The 17714-nt window shown below is 46.4% G+C and overlaps 1 protein-coding gene across 1 annotated transcript in view; it reads left to right on the top strand.

Moving 5' to 3' along the window:
• Positions 1–4897: 4897 nt before the first annotated feature.
• Positions 4898–17714, top strand: part of TTC39A (tetratricopeptide repeat domain 39A) — a 60203-nt gene continuing 47386 nt past the window's right edge. The window contains exon 1 of the mRNA XM_064147348.1: positions 4898–5347. Within this exon, the coding sequence (XP_064003418.1) occupies positions 5316–5347 (32 nt within the window). The 5' untranslated portion in view covers positions 4898–5315. The remainder of the gene's footprint in view (positions 5348–17714) is intronic.

The raw sequence follows: 17714 nt of genomic DNA, 5'->3' as shown, positions 1-17714 counted from the left end.
CAGCTCAGGTTTGTATCTGACTGTCATGGAGGGCCTGTAGGCCCAAAAATAGGCTTATTTATGCCTTGCCCTGCCTGGACATGTTTTTCTGCCCAAACCAGAGGTAAACACATTAAATGGATAAAAGGGGCACAAAAGACCTGGTGCCACAACGTCTGGCCTGCCTAGGTTCTATGTTGTATAATGTGGTTGTAAACATGTTGTGTAAGCCCCCACACGCCCAGCTTATGCCTGCCTAGTGCTAGGCCCATGTGATCACCATATTTGGACAATGCAGGCCTGTGGTTTTTGCCTATTATGGTAAGGTTTGGCTGACTGCCAACCTGATTGGTCATTCTAGTGGCCAAAGGGCCATTAATCTTGGCCCACATTCGATAAATAGGGGTACACAGGTAAACAACATGCTCAGACTCCCCACATTGCTTGCCTGCCTGCGTACTCACAGAGCGCACTTAAGCCTGCCTGTGTATTATGTGGAGCCCATAGTCTCCAAGCAGCCGTGCACACCTTGCATGCCTGCTGCCTATCATTGCCTGGTAAGCGCCACTGCTGCCGAGTTACCAGGAAGCAGACTCTGAATTGTTTGCATGCGATTGGCCTATGTAGCCAGTGTTACACTGTGCTGAGACAACACAGCATCCTGCCTCTGCACCTGAGATCCTGCCTACGTGTCCCTGGAGAGAACATTCAGAAGAATCCAGCAGCGCAAGGTCAGAGACTATTTCCGCACAAGCCAGGAAGAATCTCCTTTCCCCAGAAGCCAGGAGGATTCCAGCCTCGAAGTCTATGGGCAAAGCTCCCCTGAAGTTTGGACACTTGAATAGGCTTTAACATAACCCGGAGGGTGACTGATAATAAGAATTGTAAGTAAATGCTTTAATGCCTCTGTAATACCTGTTGCCTCTGCCATAGAGCAGAAACAGTTTCCAGCCCACTCTGCTGGGCGAATAGTATATAGACCCCAAGCAGCATTAAGCCATGGGGAAAACTCTCTCTGTTTATAGTTTGAATGTTTGCTAGTTGTTAATAAGTTGCTGTAAATATTAATCCTAGAATGTTTCCATGACCGTGTAGAATCTTTTTAATATTAAATACAGTGGTTGGGGGTGGGAGAGTTCAGAATATTGAAGTTAAGAAATATATATTTTTATAGAATGTTATCTTGCACCAATTAACGTCTCCCCTCTGCCAAAATCGGCGTAGGTGGCAGAATACCCCTCCGCGACACTGACAGTGCCCAGGTCAATCCACATACTTAGACTGATCTTCCTGTACAGACAGATTTATTCTGTTGAGCTATGTATCATTCAATTTCTTATATTCAAATCTTTTAAAAGTCTTTTGGATAGTTTTCTTTACAGTTCAGTCTCTCATGAAATGTTCACAGGAACAGTTGTGGGGGACTCAAGAAAAAAAACAAAACAAACTAATATCGGAAAGGCCCAATGGATTTTTAGGTAAAATTCCCGTGGTACACCAAAAAAACCCCAAACCCCCAAATCTGAAGCTCCGTGAACACTTCTTGGTTCTTAAGTGCTCTTTGAGTTCTGAACAGTTCTGGGGAGTTTGGAGTATGAATCCCATTTTAGGCCCCACATCCAGAAGTAACTTTTACTGAAAAAACTCAGTTAAGGGTCAAACCAATGACCCAGAATCTTGAAATTTGTATCTAAAAGTGTTAGTTAAATATTAAGGGTCATAGATTTAAACTCTCTGTTTTTCCTTAATGTGCTGTGAGTTTATCTCAAAATATGAGGATGATCAGAGGGCTGGAGCTCCTCTCCTGTGAGGACAGGCTAAGAGAGTTAGGGCTGTTCAGTCTGGAGAGGAGAAGGCTCCAAGGAGGCCTTACTGTGGCCTTCTAGTATCTGAAGGGGGCTATGAGAAAGCTGGGGAGGGACTTTTTAGGGTGTCAGGTAGTGATAGGACTGAGGGGAATGGTCCAAGATAAAGAAGGGCAGATTCAGACTGGATGTTAGGAAGTCCTTCAGCATGAGGGTGGTGAGACACTGGCACAGGTTGCCCAGGGGGGTGGTGGAAGCCAGGTTGGATGTGTCTCTAAGCAAGCTGATGTAGTGTGAGGTGTCCCTGCCTATGGCATGGGAGTTGGAACTGCATGATCCTTTAGGTTCCTTCCAGGTCCCTGACAATTTTATGATTTATTTTAGCATCAAATACTAAAAGCACAACTGTTCTGTTCATGGGCATACAGTAATTTGCTCAGGAGAATAATTCAAACTGTACTGAAGCTAATGATGCAAGTTTGTCCTTCTGTTTTAGCTTTCTCAGCTTTGCCTCTGCAACACAGAATTCCAAAAAGTCATAAAAAATATTTTAGAGTATACTCTGGAGTGGTTGTTAATAGAAGTGTTCTTTAGGTTAAATGTGACAGGCTGTTGAAAATAATCATATCTAAAGAGCAGACCTAGATGGGAAGTCCCTCTCCATTATGAAAACTGCGAGCTGGAACATATGAACTTCACAATTCAAATGTAACAGGTATAGTATGCTGCAAAATTATGGCTTTACCTTCCCCAAAACTTCTCTTGGAAGGTGCTTGTCATTGCTCCTTATAATATTCCTCATTGTTCTACAATGTTTGAACGTGGTGAGACTCTGCAGTAGGCTGACCAGGGAGGTTGTGGATGCCTCCTCCCTGGAGGTGTTCAAGATCAGGTTGAATGAGGCTTTGAGCAGCAGATTCTGAGAGGCATCCCTGACCATGGCAGGGAGATTGGAGTAGGTAATCTCTAAGGTCCCTTTCAATCGAAGCCATTCTGTGACCTACAATTAAAACATCAATATTTTAAAGTTATTTTTGTAGGATTTGTACTGCCCACACCATGTGCTGCTGCACCATTTTCCAGATTAAGGGTTGGAGGTTAGTTCCCCAGTGATTGTCACCGAAATCTGAAAATACTGCATTTTAACCTTTTTGCCTAGGCAATTATTTTTGAAGGCCAGTATGTCTAGAAATTAATAGCAGCCTGATGAAGATTGCTTCTTAGTGCTTTTAAAGGTCTTACATAGCTTGCTTCTTCATGGGCTTTTGAGTCTTTTAAGATCTCTTTCCCTGTGCCTTCAATTAATTTGCAAAGAGAAACTGCCAAATGGCCTGGGATATGCAAAGCAAAGAGCTCAGGAACAGAATCTAACTAAATTTCAGTACGTAGCAAGAACATGGGCCGCCAGTAAGTGAATCGAGGTTTCCCAGTGAAGTGGTTGAATCCCCATCCCTGGAGGTGCTTTAAGGAGGCAGAGATGTAGCAGAGTTAGAGAAGGGGTTGGACTTGATGATCTTAAAGGTCTTTTCCGACACAAACAATTCTGTCATTCTATGATTGTTGTCTGTTTCTGTTGCTGAACTAAAGAATCATGCTTAAATGGATCAGGTGTGCTCTTTTGTTGTTCTCTGCCGTCGTGAATAGTCCTAAAGGACATAAAAATGGGCTTAAGCATGTCCTGTCTTATTTACCTGCCTGTCTGCATTGCAGCCAGAGGCGGGAAAACAGGACAAAAGAAACCCAGGCCACTTAGTCTCTTTGCCTGAGAGGAGTTTCATGGGGACCGCGCCCCTGTCCCGGGGTAGGCGAATGCGCCCCCATTCTATGGAAGACAACAGCCTGTGGGTTCTGCCATTTCTGTGTCTGCTTGGGTGATTGCCAGAGGTGTCTGGGTGATTGTATGGTCAATGAGACCGTTAGCCTCGGCCATTACCCTATAAATGGGGGTGAACAGGGGAAAAAGGGCTGGTGTGTGTTCCCTCATTCCTCGCTGATCTGCCCCTCGCCCGCCTGTCGCCTCAGCCGCCTCAAGCCACCTCAGCCAGCAGCGGGTTTTCACTTCGCGGCCCACGTGGAGTTTGCCACAGGACTTGTGTTGGATATTTTCCTGCCGATGTTTTGGGCCACGGACATTAGGACTAGCGAGTATTCTCCATTCTTTGTTCAAGTTGCTAACGGACTTTAATCAGCCTCACAAGCGGCGAATGAAGCCACCGGACTCTATCAAAGACACTTTGGGGAACCTTTCAAAATTCCCTTGTGCAGAGACATTCTGTGACACAGTTCTGCTAACCGCACCCCAGAGCTTGTGTGGAGAGTTGGAAAGAAGTTTGGGGGAGTTATTTTGGGTATATTAATAAATATTTCATAACTTTTAAATCTGTCTCGTTGCATTTGACCCCAAACTCAGATTTCAACTAGTCCCATTTGCAACATCTGCTCTCCGTGAAGAGCTGCACCCTGTGCTCTGGAGCGTGTGGCAGGCCTGCCGCCTACCTCCCGCTCTGCACATCACGAACCACATTGTTGGTGCTCAGCTAGTCATTTAATTTTTTAACCTTATACACCCACTGCTCTCAACAACGTGCCCATTGTTTCTTTAAGTCACCCAAGTCCTGTTTGCCCTGCCGCTCCCTCTGTTGTGTATACCTTTGCCTTCTTTCCCCGTGTTAACTTCCTTCCACAGGCTCTTGTTAATCTCTTCCGAAAGGTAATCCCTGCATCACTGATGTGATTGTAATATGATTGTAACACGGCAAATGGCCATGTACCTATTTTCTGCTTTTGCAAACCTAATTTCAATTGGTTTAGCTTTGTAAACTCTGTATTTTAAATAATTTATTTATAAACTGAGGAACTTGAACGGTAAGCACAGTTGGGTGCTGCTGCTCACGCACAACTGATTACCTGACCATCGTGTTTTGGGGCAGTGGGACCTACTCAGGCAAACACTCAGATGCAGGTTAGTAGAGACTGCAAGCTAATACGATTGATATTTAGTCAAGTGTTACATTTTTTTGTTGTTGGGGTTTTTTTCCCTTCTCTCAAAAGGAATTCACTCCAGCGCATACATACCGCCTGCTTTCCCTCACCTGCGCCGGGGCCCGCCCAGGCTCCCCGCAGGCCGCAGTTAACAGCTGCCCAAAGGCCTCTTGTGCTGCACTAGTGCGCTGTTCGTCTTCAGGCCAAGCGCTGCCTTATCACCCTGACCTAAACTAGGGACTGCTCTGGGCTTCCCCTGCGCCGTAGCCTCTCCTCCGGCACGAAGGCAGCAGACCCCTCGCACCAGCCCCAGGCATCCCGGGCCCTGAGCCGGAGGAGGGCGGGCTCTGCCGCAGCCGCTCACCTGCGGAGGCGGCTCCTCCGCCCGGGGCCGGCCCTGCCCGAACATGCGCTGAGGCTCGCCACTGCCGCTGCTTCACACCATGCGAGGTGACTGCGGCTGCCGCCCGCGCTGGGGAACAGCAGCGCTGCCAGCCCTCGGTCCCGGTCTCTCCTCTCACAGCCTCTGGAGCGCTTCGCGACGCCTCCATGGACTCCAGCGCGGCCAGCGGCGATGCCCGGTATGGAGCTGAGGTGGGGCGGGAGGGTTGCGGCCGTTACTTCGGGCCTGGAGAGGTGCGGGGTCTCTCCCGTCACAAGCAACGCCTGCAGCCTCCGGCGGGGCCGGATGGGACTTTCCTTGGGAGCAGCACTTCTTCTCCCCGGGGGAGCGCTCTCTTCTAGGTGGGAGGGGGGGCAGTGCGGCGAGAACACCTGTCCTGGTGCCGGCCGAAGCTGAGGGTCTGATCGCAAAAGGCGCCGGTGGAGGGGGTTGAGGGCAGTTTGTTTCCCGGCTAACAGCCCGTCTTGGTCTGGAGCCTGTAAATCGAGTTCGTTACCTTTCAGCGCTCCGGCTGGCGGTGTCGAGTTGGTGCCTTTGTAGCTTCAGCCCGCCTGGTCGCTGTGTTTCTGGGGTTTGGGGAGCGCCAGGCAGGTGCGGCCCAAAGTGGGATGGAGCCGCTCCTGGGTCCTCTTCTGCCACCAGACTGCACACAGCTTTGAGGCTGAGGACTGTGTCCGTTTGTGCGCCTACGGACCCAGCTGAAGGCAGCGGCTGCAGGGGCAGGATCTGCTTGTTTGCACTTTTCAGGGCGATTTTTCTTCTCTTAGACAAAAGCATTAAGCTTAAGCAAATTACCTGCCTGTGCTGCAGCCCTTCAGTAGGCACATGCAAATTAACTGGTCTTCAAAGCGGTGTTTAAGAGTGGTGTCGTGTCTCTGAAGTCTGTGGAAGACCAGGTTCTTTTCCTTGAGCTCCTGTTTGCACAACTTTCTACACGCCTTGATGGCCAAATGTTGCCGTGCACGGCTGTAATTCGATGCCGTTTGCTCAGCCTTCGGACAAGCTGCAGGTGGATACCTTCCCTTTCTGCTTTCCACGTGTGCATTCCCGCTGCCCATAAAACACAGGAACGCCTATTGTGTGCGTGTGAGGGAGTTGTTTCTCCTGAGGCTGAATCAGTGTGCAAATACCGTTCTTCCCTGGTGAGGATGTTATGTTAACAGTGAGACGTGGCTGTGTTAAAGGCCTGTTCGTTGATTCCCTATTTGACTTTTGAAATTGCTTGCTGGATAGTCCATGCAGGAGTAGAACCTTCTAAGGGTGAGGGTGTTTGAGAGGTCAGCAAACCGTTTCTCTGCTGGGAAGAGTGGTAAGGGACCCTGTTGCGGCTCTTTGTGAAGTGGTGGAAGCAGTGTTTTGCGACCGTCTCTGCCCGAGTGACTTGCCTGTGTCTGAATGTTCCCTGAATTTTATAGAAGCTAGACAATAGTGCCTGCTTTTAAGTGGCAGCTGTATTAATGTTATAATTATTACAGAGTAGAGGTAGGTGGTTTAGTGACACTTAAACCGTCAAAGACCTGTAGGATTAAAGCATACAGTGTTAGAACTGCTAATGGTCCAAAATTGCATGTATATGAGCATTTGGACTTGGTTTTGGGGGTGCTGGTAGATGAGAAGCTCCACATGAGCTGCCAGTGGACACTTGCAGCCCAGAAAGCCAACTGTATCACAGGATTTCAGGGGTTGGAAGGGACCCAAAGAGATCATAGAGTCTAACCCCACTGCCAGAGCAGGACCATACAGTCTAGCTCAGCTCACACAGGAACACATCCAGACAGGCCTTGAAAGGGACCAGAAAACGAGACTCCACGACCTGTCTGGGGAGCCTGTTCCAGTGCTCTGTGACCCTTACAGTCAAGAAGTTCCCCTTTGTGTTGAGGTGGAACCTCCTGTGCTGCAGCTTTCATCCATTGCTCCTTGTCCTATCACAGGGAACAACTGAGCAGACCCTGAGCCCCAGCCCTCAGATATTTATAAACATTTATTAAATCCCTTCTCAGTCTTTTTTCCAGACTAAAAAGCCCCTCTAAAAAAAAGTATCCTGGATTACATCACAAAAAGAGTGGCCAGCAGATTGAGAGAGGTGTTTCTGCCTCTCTACACACCTCTGCTGAGACTGTGCCCATTTCTGGAGCCCCTGTTACAGGAAAGATCTGGAGGTGCTGGAATGTGTCCAGAGAGGGGCCATGAGGATGATCGGAGGGCTGGAGCTGCTCTCCTGTGAGAACAGGCTGAGTGAATTGGAGCTGTTCAGTTTGTTTCATAAGGGGGACTTACAAGAAAGCTATGGAAGGATTTTTTTTTAGAGTGATGGGGTTGGGGGCAGTGGATCCAAGCTAGAGGAGGGCAGAGTGAGATTAGATGTTAGGAAGAAGTTCATGACCATGAAGGTGGTCAGACACTGGCACAGGTTGCCCAGGGAGGTGGTTGGAAGCCTCATCCCTAGACGTTTCAGGGCCAGGCTGGATGTGGCTCTGAGCAAGCTGATCTAGTGTGAAGGGGGATTGGAACTAGATGATTGTGATGGTTTGGGCGCTACATGCCCTCCCACTCTTATGAAATCACCCAGACTAGTCTCAGCAGAGCTGGAAATTAAGAATGAAGCTTTATATTTATATCTTAGTACAGTATACAAACAAGTATTTACAATTTATACAGCTATATACGGAGACACAAATTAAAAAGTAATACAGAAACAGAACCGCCACCAGAAACCAGAGTGCTTAGGAGGGGCTCCCAACCACTCTGCCACCTCCTTTCCACCCCTCTACTTTATCCCAGACTTTGCCTTACATTCAAGGTGAGTTTGGAGAATTGGCCAGGAGGGTTAGCAGAAGGATTAGTGACACAGACAGCAGGTTAGGGAGAGAAGTGTGTGGCAGCCAGAGACACACAGAAACTGTGCTATCTATGTTTGTGTTCTTGTTTTTATACATCTCGGCAAGCCTGAGTGAAGCAGACATCACCGCTGTTTCATTTTCACTGCCTACAATCTAATTTCTCTCACAAAAATACTGTAGTTAGCCTCAAACTAGCACAATGATCCTTGAGGTTCCTTCTAACCTTGACAATTCTGTAATTTGTAATAGCTTCATAAAACTTGAATGTCCTGTCTTGAAAGCTCTTTAATGGGCCTGCAGTTTTTTAATGAATTCTTTTTTTTTACTCTCCAGAGTGGGAAGGAGAACCCCCATGTTTGGAGTAATGATTTTAAATTGCATCATTAAATGACTTCCAGGTCTTGTGTTTGCACAAGAGATTGCAGTTGCACTGTGCTTCAAGTGACTTTGAATGCAGAGAGAAATATCTGCAAAACCAATCAGAAGCTGTAAGGAGTTTGCCCAAGTTTGCTAGATTGTGCAGGTTGTCTTGCTGGAAGTGCTGGAGAGCTTAGCGCTGTGTGCTCGTCAGCTTTCTGCTGCTCCATCTACTGGAGCCAGCTGTCACGTTCCAGTGTTGCACCAAGGTGGGAAGTGCTTCCTTCGGGTGTTCACTTACTGTACTACAAAATGCCAAAAATATCAGGGGTTTAGCTGGCCTTTTGGGAAAAAATACTGCTATCCCCTTATTCTAGTGTGAATCTTGCTGTTTTAAAACTCTAACCAAGCCCCTAGACAGAGTTTCTGCAGGGCTGAGCTTGTTGTTTCTTAGGTTTCACATCTATTTGGAGAATAGAGTGACATTATTAGCTTGTAGTCAGAGCATGACACTATAATGATACTTCTAGTGGTTTGAACTGAAAAGTAAATGTCATATTTTTTTAGTAGGAATGATAAAAGATGGTCTCCCAATATGTAGATTTTCAGCTTTTGCCTTCACTTTGTTAGTAAAACTTTGATTCATCTTTTGTGACAAAAACCCAGTTGCTGGAATCACAGGATGTTAGAGGATGGGACCTCCAGAGATCATCCATTCCAACCCCTTGCCAAAGCAGGATCCTCTAGGGTAGTCCACACAGGAACACATCTGGGTGGGTTTTGAGAGTCTACAGAGAAGGAGACTCCACAACCCTTCTGCTGCAGTGCTCTGCCACCCTCACTGTAAAGAAGTTTCTCCTCACATTGAGGTGAAAAGAGTCTGAATGTTAGGATGGGCTTCCCTATGTTCTTGATCTTGTGTCTTGAATCATAATGCAGATCAAACTGAATACAGTACTGAACTTGTGTGTAATTTTGCCTTGTTTGCTTTAAAAAATTGTCCTGTGTAGAAGTTTTTTTATTTGGACCAATGCACCTTTCTTGTCAGGAGGTGAAAAAATGCACCAGAAAGATCCTGAACTGCTCTGATTCAGAGTTCAAAATCAGCCTGGCTTTTTTTGTTTGTTTGGGTTTTATTTAGCCTTTTTTTTTTGCTTGTGGGTTTTTGGTTTTTGTTTTTTTTTTTATATCCTCATGTAGCTTGCTGACTTGTTTTTGCACTCCGAAATGGAGGGGATATTAGTTGTCTGCTTCTTGAAGCCCGTGTGCATAAGAATGTGGCTTAAAAATACTGAGTGCCCGGAAAGCTTCCTACTAGTTCCATTTCCCTCTTTTGAGTGACGATCTGGCACTGGTCTTACACTGGAGCAGGGTAGATTTAGATGGGATGTCAGGAAGAAGCTTTTTACTATGAGGCTGATGGAACACTGGAACTGGTTACTCAGGAAAGTGGTGGAAGTCCCAGTCCTGGAGATATTCAAGGTCAGGCTTGATTGAGCTTTGAGCAACCTGATCTAGTTGGGGATGTGTCTGCTTCCTGGGTAGGACTAGATGACCTTTAAAGGTCCCTTCCAACCCAAGTACATTCTATGATTTTGTGATTGGTTCAATAGGCAGATTCAAGGGAGTTACAAAGGCGTGTCCAAGTGCTGTGGTTGAATGTGTATTTAATTGGAGAGAAAGTGCCATTGTTATTGGTCAGGATGCATTGAAGTATGCTGTGCAGGTGACTTCTGAAATATGAAGTCAGTTTGTTGGAAGCTGCCAGGGAAGTATAATCTTAAGTGTTACGTAAAGCAATGATTAAAGGCAAAACAATCCCCAGTTTGTTGAAGTATTTTGGGTCATTCCTGGGTTTGTTTTATTTATGTATTTTTAATGTGTTTTTTTTTTAAACTCCAGAATACTGTTCAGCAGTGGATTTGAAATGAGGATGCAATTAGATGAAGTTGTAGTAAAGCATATTACATTACAATTAATTCTGACTCCTGCAGTGCTGTAGACTTTTGTAATGTTGGATGTATTTGTTTTAATTCTGACTCTGCGAGAGCTAAGTTTTTCTTCATACATTCCAATAGGTTAGTGCAAGTGCAAGATGCTGAGGTTGGTCATAGAGTCACAGGATGTTAGGGGCTGGAAGGGACCTTGAAAGCTCATCCAGTCAAACTCCCCCTGCAGAGCAGGATCATCTACACCAGAGCATGCAGGAACGCACTGAGGAAGGTCTTCAGTATCTCCAGAGAAGGAGACTCCACAACCCCCCCTGGCCAGCCTGTTCCGGTGTTCTGTTACCCTCACAGGGAAAAAAAATTCCATGGTACTTCCTATGCCTCAATTTCCATCCATTGCCCCTTGTCCTGTCGTTGGGCATAACCAAGCAGAGACTGTCTCCAGACTCTTTGCACTCAGTTTGTGGTTTTCCACAGTGTATATTGTGTGTGTATGTTTTGGGCTGTTTTTTTTTAGTGTTTGATGTAGGCAGTCCTCTAACTGGGAATAATACTCCACCCTAGTGCATTTATCCCTCTCTGTGCAGTCACAGCAGTACAACATGGAAAAGGATCTGCAAAAAGGACATAGATACTTTTTATTTGTCCAAGCAAACCTGTTTTAATGAATTTATTGTATTCTTTGCCTGATCAAATACAGGATGGAAACTGTGAACGTAGTGCAATCTAGGTCCTGCTTGATGCAAGTTAAACGACAGTGAATCCAAGGGCAGAACACATGCCTACTGATTCTCTGGACTTTGTTCTTCTCCCTTGACTTCCCTGACACATTCCTGTATTTTGTGAGCCTTTGCCTAAATAGAAGGGCTAAAACACTGAGTATTATTTAATGAAAGACCTTAGATGTTGCTGAGGCATCAACAACTTGGTGGTTTGAGGCTGAGCTGACTTCTAAATTAGACTGTGTCATGCTTCACATACAACTTGAAATACTGAGTAAGATGTCCTGAATTCCAAAATTGCATTGCTGATGTGCCTCTATGCAGAGTGTTTGGAGAACATGAGCAACATCCAGTGGCCTTGCTGTTAGAAGTATTTGCTTTTCTGTAGCACAGAGGAGCCTCAGATACAGGCCAGAAATGTGTTCAGAAACAGGAGGAAAAAAAAAAAAAGATCAAATACTGAGGTGTAACTGACTTGGCACATAAAACAGGATAGGTTATGTTAGAGTTTGTCTTCTGGTGTTGACTTGCTTTTGAATCGTGAAGAAATTTCTGTATTGTCTGGAAACTAAATAGTAACAGATCATTGTGGGAACTGCTTTCTGGTTCCCCTTTTCATGCTAATGAGAGAGATAGTTGTGATAGTTCACTGGGTTTGGAAATGTTTCCAAAAGAGTAAACACGTTCTTCCCAAGTGATTTGCTTTTTATTTTCATTGTGTAAACATTCTGTCAGGCTCAGACTCACAGAAACATTCATCTTGGAAAAGCCCCTCAGGATCACCAAGTCCAACCTACAGCCTCCTAAACCATATCCCCAAGCACTGCATCCAAATGATCCTTAAACACATCCAGGGTTGGCGACTCCACCACCTCTCTGGGCAGCTCATTCCAGTGCCTGACCACTCTTGCTGGGCAACACTTCTACAAATGTCCAGTCTAAACAGGACATTTGTGTTGCTCAGAGCAGTTGTTTTGCTCCACAGTTGTTTTGCTCTGCAGTCTAGGAGTGACCTGTCAAACCTGGAAAGGCATCCTCAACTAGATCAGTTTGCCCAGAGCCCTGTTGCTTCTCACTTTGAATATCTCCAGGGATGAGGTCCCAACCCCCTCCTTGGGCAATGTGTTCCAGTGTTCCACTACCCTCATGGTGCAGAACTCGTTCCTAACATCCAATCTAAATCTGCTCTGCTCTAGTTTGAATCCACTGACCTTTGTCCTGTCACCGCAGGCCTTTGTAAATACAGAGTCTCTCTCCAGCCTTCTTGTAGACCTGCCCTATCAGGTCCATGCCCTTCCCATACTGAGGGCTCCAGGGCTGGACACAGTACTCCAGCTGAGGTCTCAGCAGAGCAAAGTGGCAGAATTCCCTCTCTGAATCTGCTGGCAACATGCAGTGAGAGGGGCACCCAAGTGTCAGCGATTGTACCTACCCCATATGGTGGCCTGCATATCAGCAAGCCAGTTCCTATGGTGAAGGCATCTTGAGATTTTTCTTTGTTAAGAGCTGAAATACAGACCCTTGAAATGGTTTTTATATCTGAATGGTTGAAGTGTTTGTGCTGGTGAAGCTTTGGTAGCCCAAGTGGCAGAGTAGGGAGCAATATGATTTTAGTACTCCTTCCTCTTTGGAAGAAAGGAGGCCACTTTGAGCATGTAAGAATAATTTCTCTGCAATTCCATTTTGTAGTCTGTAAAGAGGTAGTTTAAGAATTCATTACTTGTGTTTTTCTGACTGCATGGTTAGAAGTAACCCTCTCTGATCTCTTTATAAAGAGAGGATGTGTAGTTGGTTCAAGTAAAACCCTGCCAACTCAAGTCCTGAAGAACTTGGCAGAAACAGCCAGAGCCTTCACCACAGAGAACTTTACAGAGCCTTTGGAGAAGTGCAGTGTCAGTTAGACATGGTGTGAAAAGCTAGTGAAGAGTAGCTCACGATACTGCCATAGATGCATTCTGCTTAATTTTGTCACGAGTAGTTGTTCTCAGCTGGGGGAAAGACCCCAGTCAGACACGTCTTTTGTCTGTTGCTGTGGCACAGGTACATTGTGCTGTTATGCACATGGAATCACGCCATTAACAGGGCAGCCTCTGGATCTTTTGCAATGATTCTTACACCAAATAGGCTTTTTCTGTGCAGGGTGTCACCAAACCAGCAAGAGATATCATCAAGGTATATTAATGTCTTCAGAGTACCTTCCAGAAATCCTGTGCTTGTTTATCATTTTTGGGTCTTCCTTTGGCAGTTGATGTCTTAATTATTGGTCCTGCTTTGTGTAATCTCACAAATAAGACCACGTGTAGGAGGAAAGGCATCTATGTTTTTTAGCATGAAATGCTCTTGGGGAAGCAAACTTATCTAAATAGATCATAGCTGATCAGCTTCTACAGCCCAGCTCTTGTAATGAGCACAGTGACTATTTGGCTGCTTGTAACTGCTCTTCTTGTGTACAGGACCACTACTGCTGATGTGCCAGCAGAGCTGTTTGGGAGCACATACTATTTTATTTGGGGCAAAATCAGCTTGATGAGCTCACTCCCCTGATTTAAACGTTTATACCAACCTCATGATTTAAACGTTTATACCAACCTCATTTTGCATGACATTACAGAGAGGTTTTTACCAAAAACGTGTAAAACCTCACTGCCTCCAGAAGTTACAGGAGCCAACAGAGAGTTCAGCTTGAAGGAGTCCAGCGCAGAGTCACGAACGTGATGGAGTGGAATATCTTCCTTATGAGGAGTGTGGTGAATAGTCCTAAAGGACATAAAAATGGGCTTAAGCATGTCCCGTCTGTCTGCATTGCAGCCAGAGGCGGGAAAACAGGACAAAAGAAACCCAGGCCACTTAGTCTCTTTGCCTGAGAGGAGTTTCATGGGGACCGCGCCCCTGTCCCGGGGTAGGCGAATGCGCCCCCATTCTATGGAATGAATGCGCCTGTGGGTTCTGCCATTTCTGTGTCTGCTTGGGTGATTGCCAGAGGTGACTGGGTGATTGTATGGTCAATGAGACCGTTAGCCTCGGCCATTACCCTATAAATGGGGGTGAACAGAGGAAAAAGGGCTGGTGTGTGTTCCCTCATTCCTCGCTGATCTGCCACTCGCCCGCCTGTCGCCTCAGCCGCCTCAAGTCGCCTCAGCCAGCAGCGGGTTTTCACTTTGCGGCCCACGTGGAGTTTGCCACAGGACTTGTGTTGGATATTTTCCTGCCGATGTTTTGGGCCACGGACATTAGGACTAGCGAGTATTCTCCATTCTTTGTTCAAGTTGCTAACGGATTTTAATCAGCCTCACAAGCGGCGAATGAAGCCGCCGGACTCTATCAAAGACACTTTGGGGAACCTTTCAAAATTCCCTTGTGCAGAGACATTCTGTGACACAGTTCTGCTAACCGCACCCCAGAGCTTGTGTGGAGAGTTGGAAAGAAGTTTGGGGGAGTTGTTTTGGGTATATTAATAAATATTTCATAACTTTTAAATCTGTCTCGTTGCATTTGACCCCAAACTCAGATTTCAACTAGTCCCATTTACAACAGGAGAGCCTGAGGGAGCTGGGGCTTTTCCTTGGAAAAGAAGAGCCTGGGGGGTGACCTCATTTATGTTTATAAATATGTAAAGGTGAGTGCCAAGAGGCTGGAGCCAGGCTCTGCTGGGTGATGCCAAATGACAGGACAAGGTCAGTGGTGGAAGCTGAGGCATAAGAAGTTCCATGGACACATGAGGAAGAATTTTTTCTCTGTGAGGGTGAGAGAGCCCTGGAACCAGCTGGCCAGGGGGGCTGTGGAGTCTCCCTCTCTAGAGATAGTCAAGAGCTGCCTGGATGCGTTCCAGTGTGATCTGGTCTAGGCGATCCTACTCTGCAGGGGGCTTGGACTGGATGAGCTTTCGAGGTCCCTTGCAGCTCCTGACATTTTGTGAAAACAGTGACCTGGCCGGTGGGTTGAAGCTTATTTTTTAGAGAATCCTTGCTGGGCAGAAGCTCCGTCTTGCCTCTCTCATCTCTCCCTCTCAGGTTTGCAGCAATTAACGTCTCTGTTCTGCCCTTCGGCCTTGGCTCGTCTTGTTCTCGGGTTTCCGAGGCGGTCCCCTGCAGTGTGCCGTGGGTTTTGTTGTTCCAGATCTGTAATTGCGGGGGTGTTTGACGCGTGCCTGGTGTGTGCTGAATGAAGGACAGACGGCCACTAATCTCAGAGCCCTAGATCACAGCTACACTGGCAGCTGGCAGCACCTCCTACATGAGCGGTATCCTGAGATAGATGAACTTCGCGCGTCAGGGGCTGGGTGCCACATTGCTCGTTTGTAGTATGCAGTAAGTGAGCTACCTGTGCTCGCTGTAAGTGAAGCAGCCACGCTCGGAACTCTCCTTCTGTCATCCCTAAAGACCAATCAGAGAGGAGGCATCGCAGGCAGGCAGGCAGGCACTTCCCTGCCCTGTGCTGACAGTGTGAGTGGCACTCCGAGCTGGGCTGGTGGCACCGAATGCTGCTGCTGGATGCTTGTGCCCAGGTGCCGAGGCAGGCACGCAAATGATTATGTCAGAAAACACAAGAGGCGTAGCAGAGAGGTAAGCAGTCGTGCACAGCGTTTTCCGTTGGGCTTAGAGACAGTTCTGATCTTGCTGGTGAAAGCAGGAGAGAAACGGCAGCCCACTGAAGCATGACTAATCAGTTTGCTGATGTGCTTAGCACTCTCCAGTTCAAAGTATTTCTTCCCGAATGTTAATAGCAACAAATGATCATTTGTAGCATTTGTATAGGGTGTGGATTGTGTTCAGGTCTTAAGCCCTTTAATTGGGAGCTACATCAAATGTCAGCTTTCCTTGGAGCATGAGGGAAGTGTGCAACTTGTATTTTGGCTGCTGCTGGGGGTGTTCATAACTCTCACTCCAGGAAAGATGCCAGGTAATGAATATATCTTACTTGTGCTTTGAGCTTCAACAGTGTATTTTTGCTTTCCATCTTTCTGTTTCAGTGGAGTATTTTGAAAAGGTTTGGTTGTGTTGAATGGGGCAACTCTCCTGTGTGACAAGAAACAAACGAGGAACCCAGGAAAAATGATCGTAGTCTAAATATTTTAAGAGAGTTGAGAATGTGTTTCATATAGTGCTGAATGTGCTGTTTTGCTCAGGGACATAGATTGTGGAAAAGGCAGGTAAGAATTGCTATGCATGCGCACAATAATTGGCAAAGGTTTAATTACTAGAGTAAGCAAGGTTCAGAATAGTTGGGCAGATGTGATACTGCATATTGTGTGATGCCAAGATTTGGTTAAACAGCGTTTACAAAGCACTTGGAGAGTCTCTTGGGTGCAGAAGGATTTGCAGTGTGTCTGCAATGTGATGACAACAACCGCTATGAACAGTCATAAAAGGTTTCTCTCACTTAAAATAATCCTGTTTTTATATATAGGTAGTTGTACTCTTCTCTCCCCCCCCCCCCCCCCCCGCACTATTTTTTTTTCAAATCAAATCCAGACAACTGCCACAGTCAGTGGCTATTGATGATGGCCTTTGTACTGTGCTACTCTGTCCTTTCCTTAAGATGATACTAGGACTTTGCTTTCTGGTGTCCCTTCCAGCAGGCTGTGTGCCATGCCATTATTTTAAGGAAGTAACATAGTTTCTAAATCACAAGACAGATGACATCAGCTAAAGCTGTTTGCAATTAGGAGCCTGATGAGTATTTGTTTGTATTTTGTTAGGGGACCTTTTTTTTGTACAGACTCCTCTACAACAGGTTGGTGTAGTATAGCTGCATCATTAGATGCAGGCGTTTCAAATGCCCAAACGTTGGCCAGGTGATCTTAATTTTGTTAGTGTAAGGCCTTACTCATTCTCCTGTGGATTTTTTTGTTTAGCAGTTCGGGTGGGATGAAATTGGGCCAAACTTATGCAGCTGCTCTGTGTTATCCTGTTGCCAGTAATCTAAAGACCAGCTGAGAACCCTTGTGATAGGTCAGGCTGACATCTGAATCATGTAAAGACAAAAAGTACAGCCAGAGTAACCCACTGAGAATCTTCTGACTTTGAGATGCTGCACTTGTGAGGGACAGTGACATTCCTAGGAGCATGCACAATGTGGAATTTTAACCCATCTGTAATGATCTGCTTGCTGGTCAGGAGCAGTACCAAACAGGAGCTGCAGTGGGTGTTTCCAGCAGCAGTCGATACAGCAATCGAGTGCAGTATGGCAGTGTCTCCTCTTTAAAGTGACAGCATGGTCAGAATGTCTCTGGCCTGTGTGCTCTGTCAGCCTCACACAATGTGTGTTGCCACTTAGCGCTTCTGTGTTCCTCGTGCCTGAGCTCATCAAATTGCAACACTCCCACAGGATAACTCAGAATCATAGAATCAGTCAGGGTTGGAAGGGGCCTCAAGGATCATCCAGTTCCAACCCTCCTGCCATGGGCAGGGACACCTCACACCAGATCAGGATGTCAGGAGCCTCACCCGGCTTGGCCTTAAATACCTCCAGGGATGGGGCTTCCACCACCTCCTTGGGCAATCTGTTCCAGGGTCTCACCACCCTCATGGTGAAGAACCTCTTCCTAACGCCTCCTGTGAATCTACCTATTTCTAGTTTTGTTCCATCCCCCTCTCCCCCCCAGCAGTCTTATCGCTACCTGACATCCTAAAAAGTCCCTCCACAGCTTTCTTGTAGCCCCTTTAAGGTACTGAAAG

Source organism: Pogoniulus pusillus, chromosome 8 (genome assembly GCF_015220805.1).
Source record: "Pogoniulus pusillus isolate bPogPus1 chromosome 8, bPogPus1.pri, whole genome shotgun sequence".
NCBI classification, from domain to species: domain Eukaryota; kingdom Metazoa; phylum Chordata; class Aves; order Piciformes; family Lybiidae; genus Pogoniulus; species Pogoniulus pusillus.
This window is presented reverse-complemented; position numbering and strand designations above follow the sequence as displayed.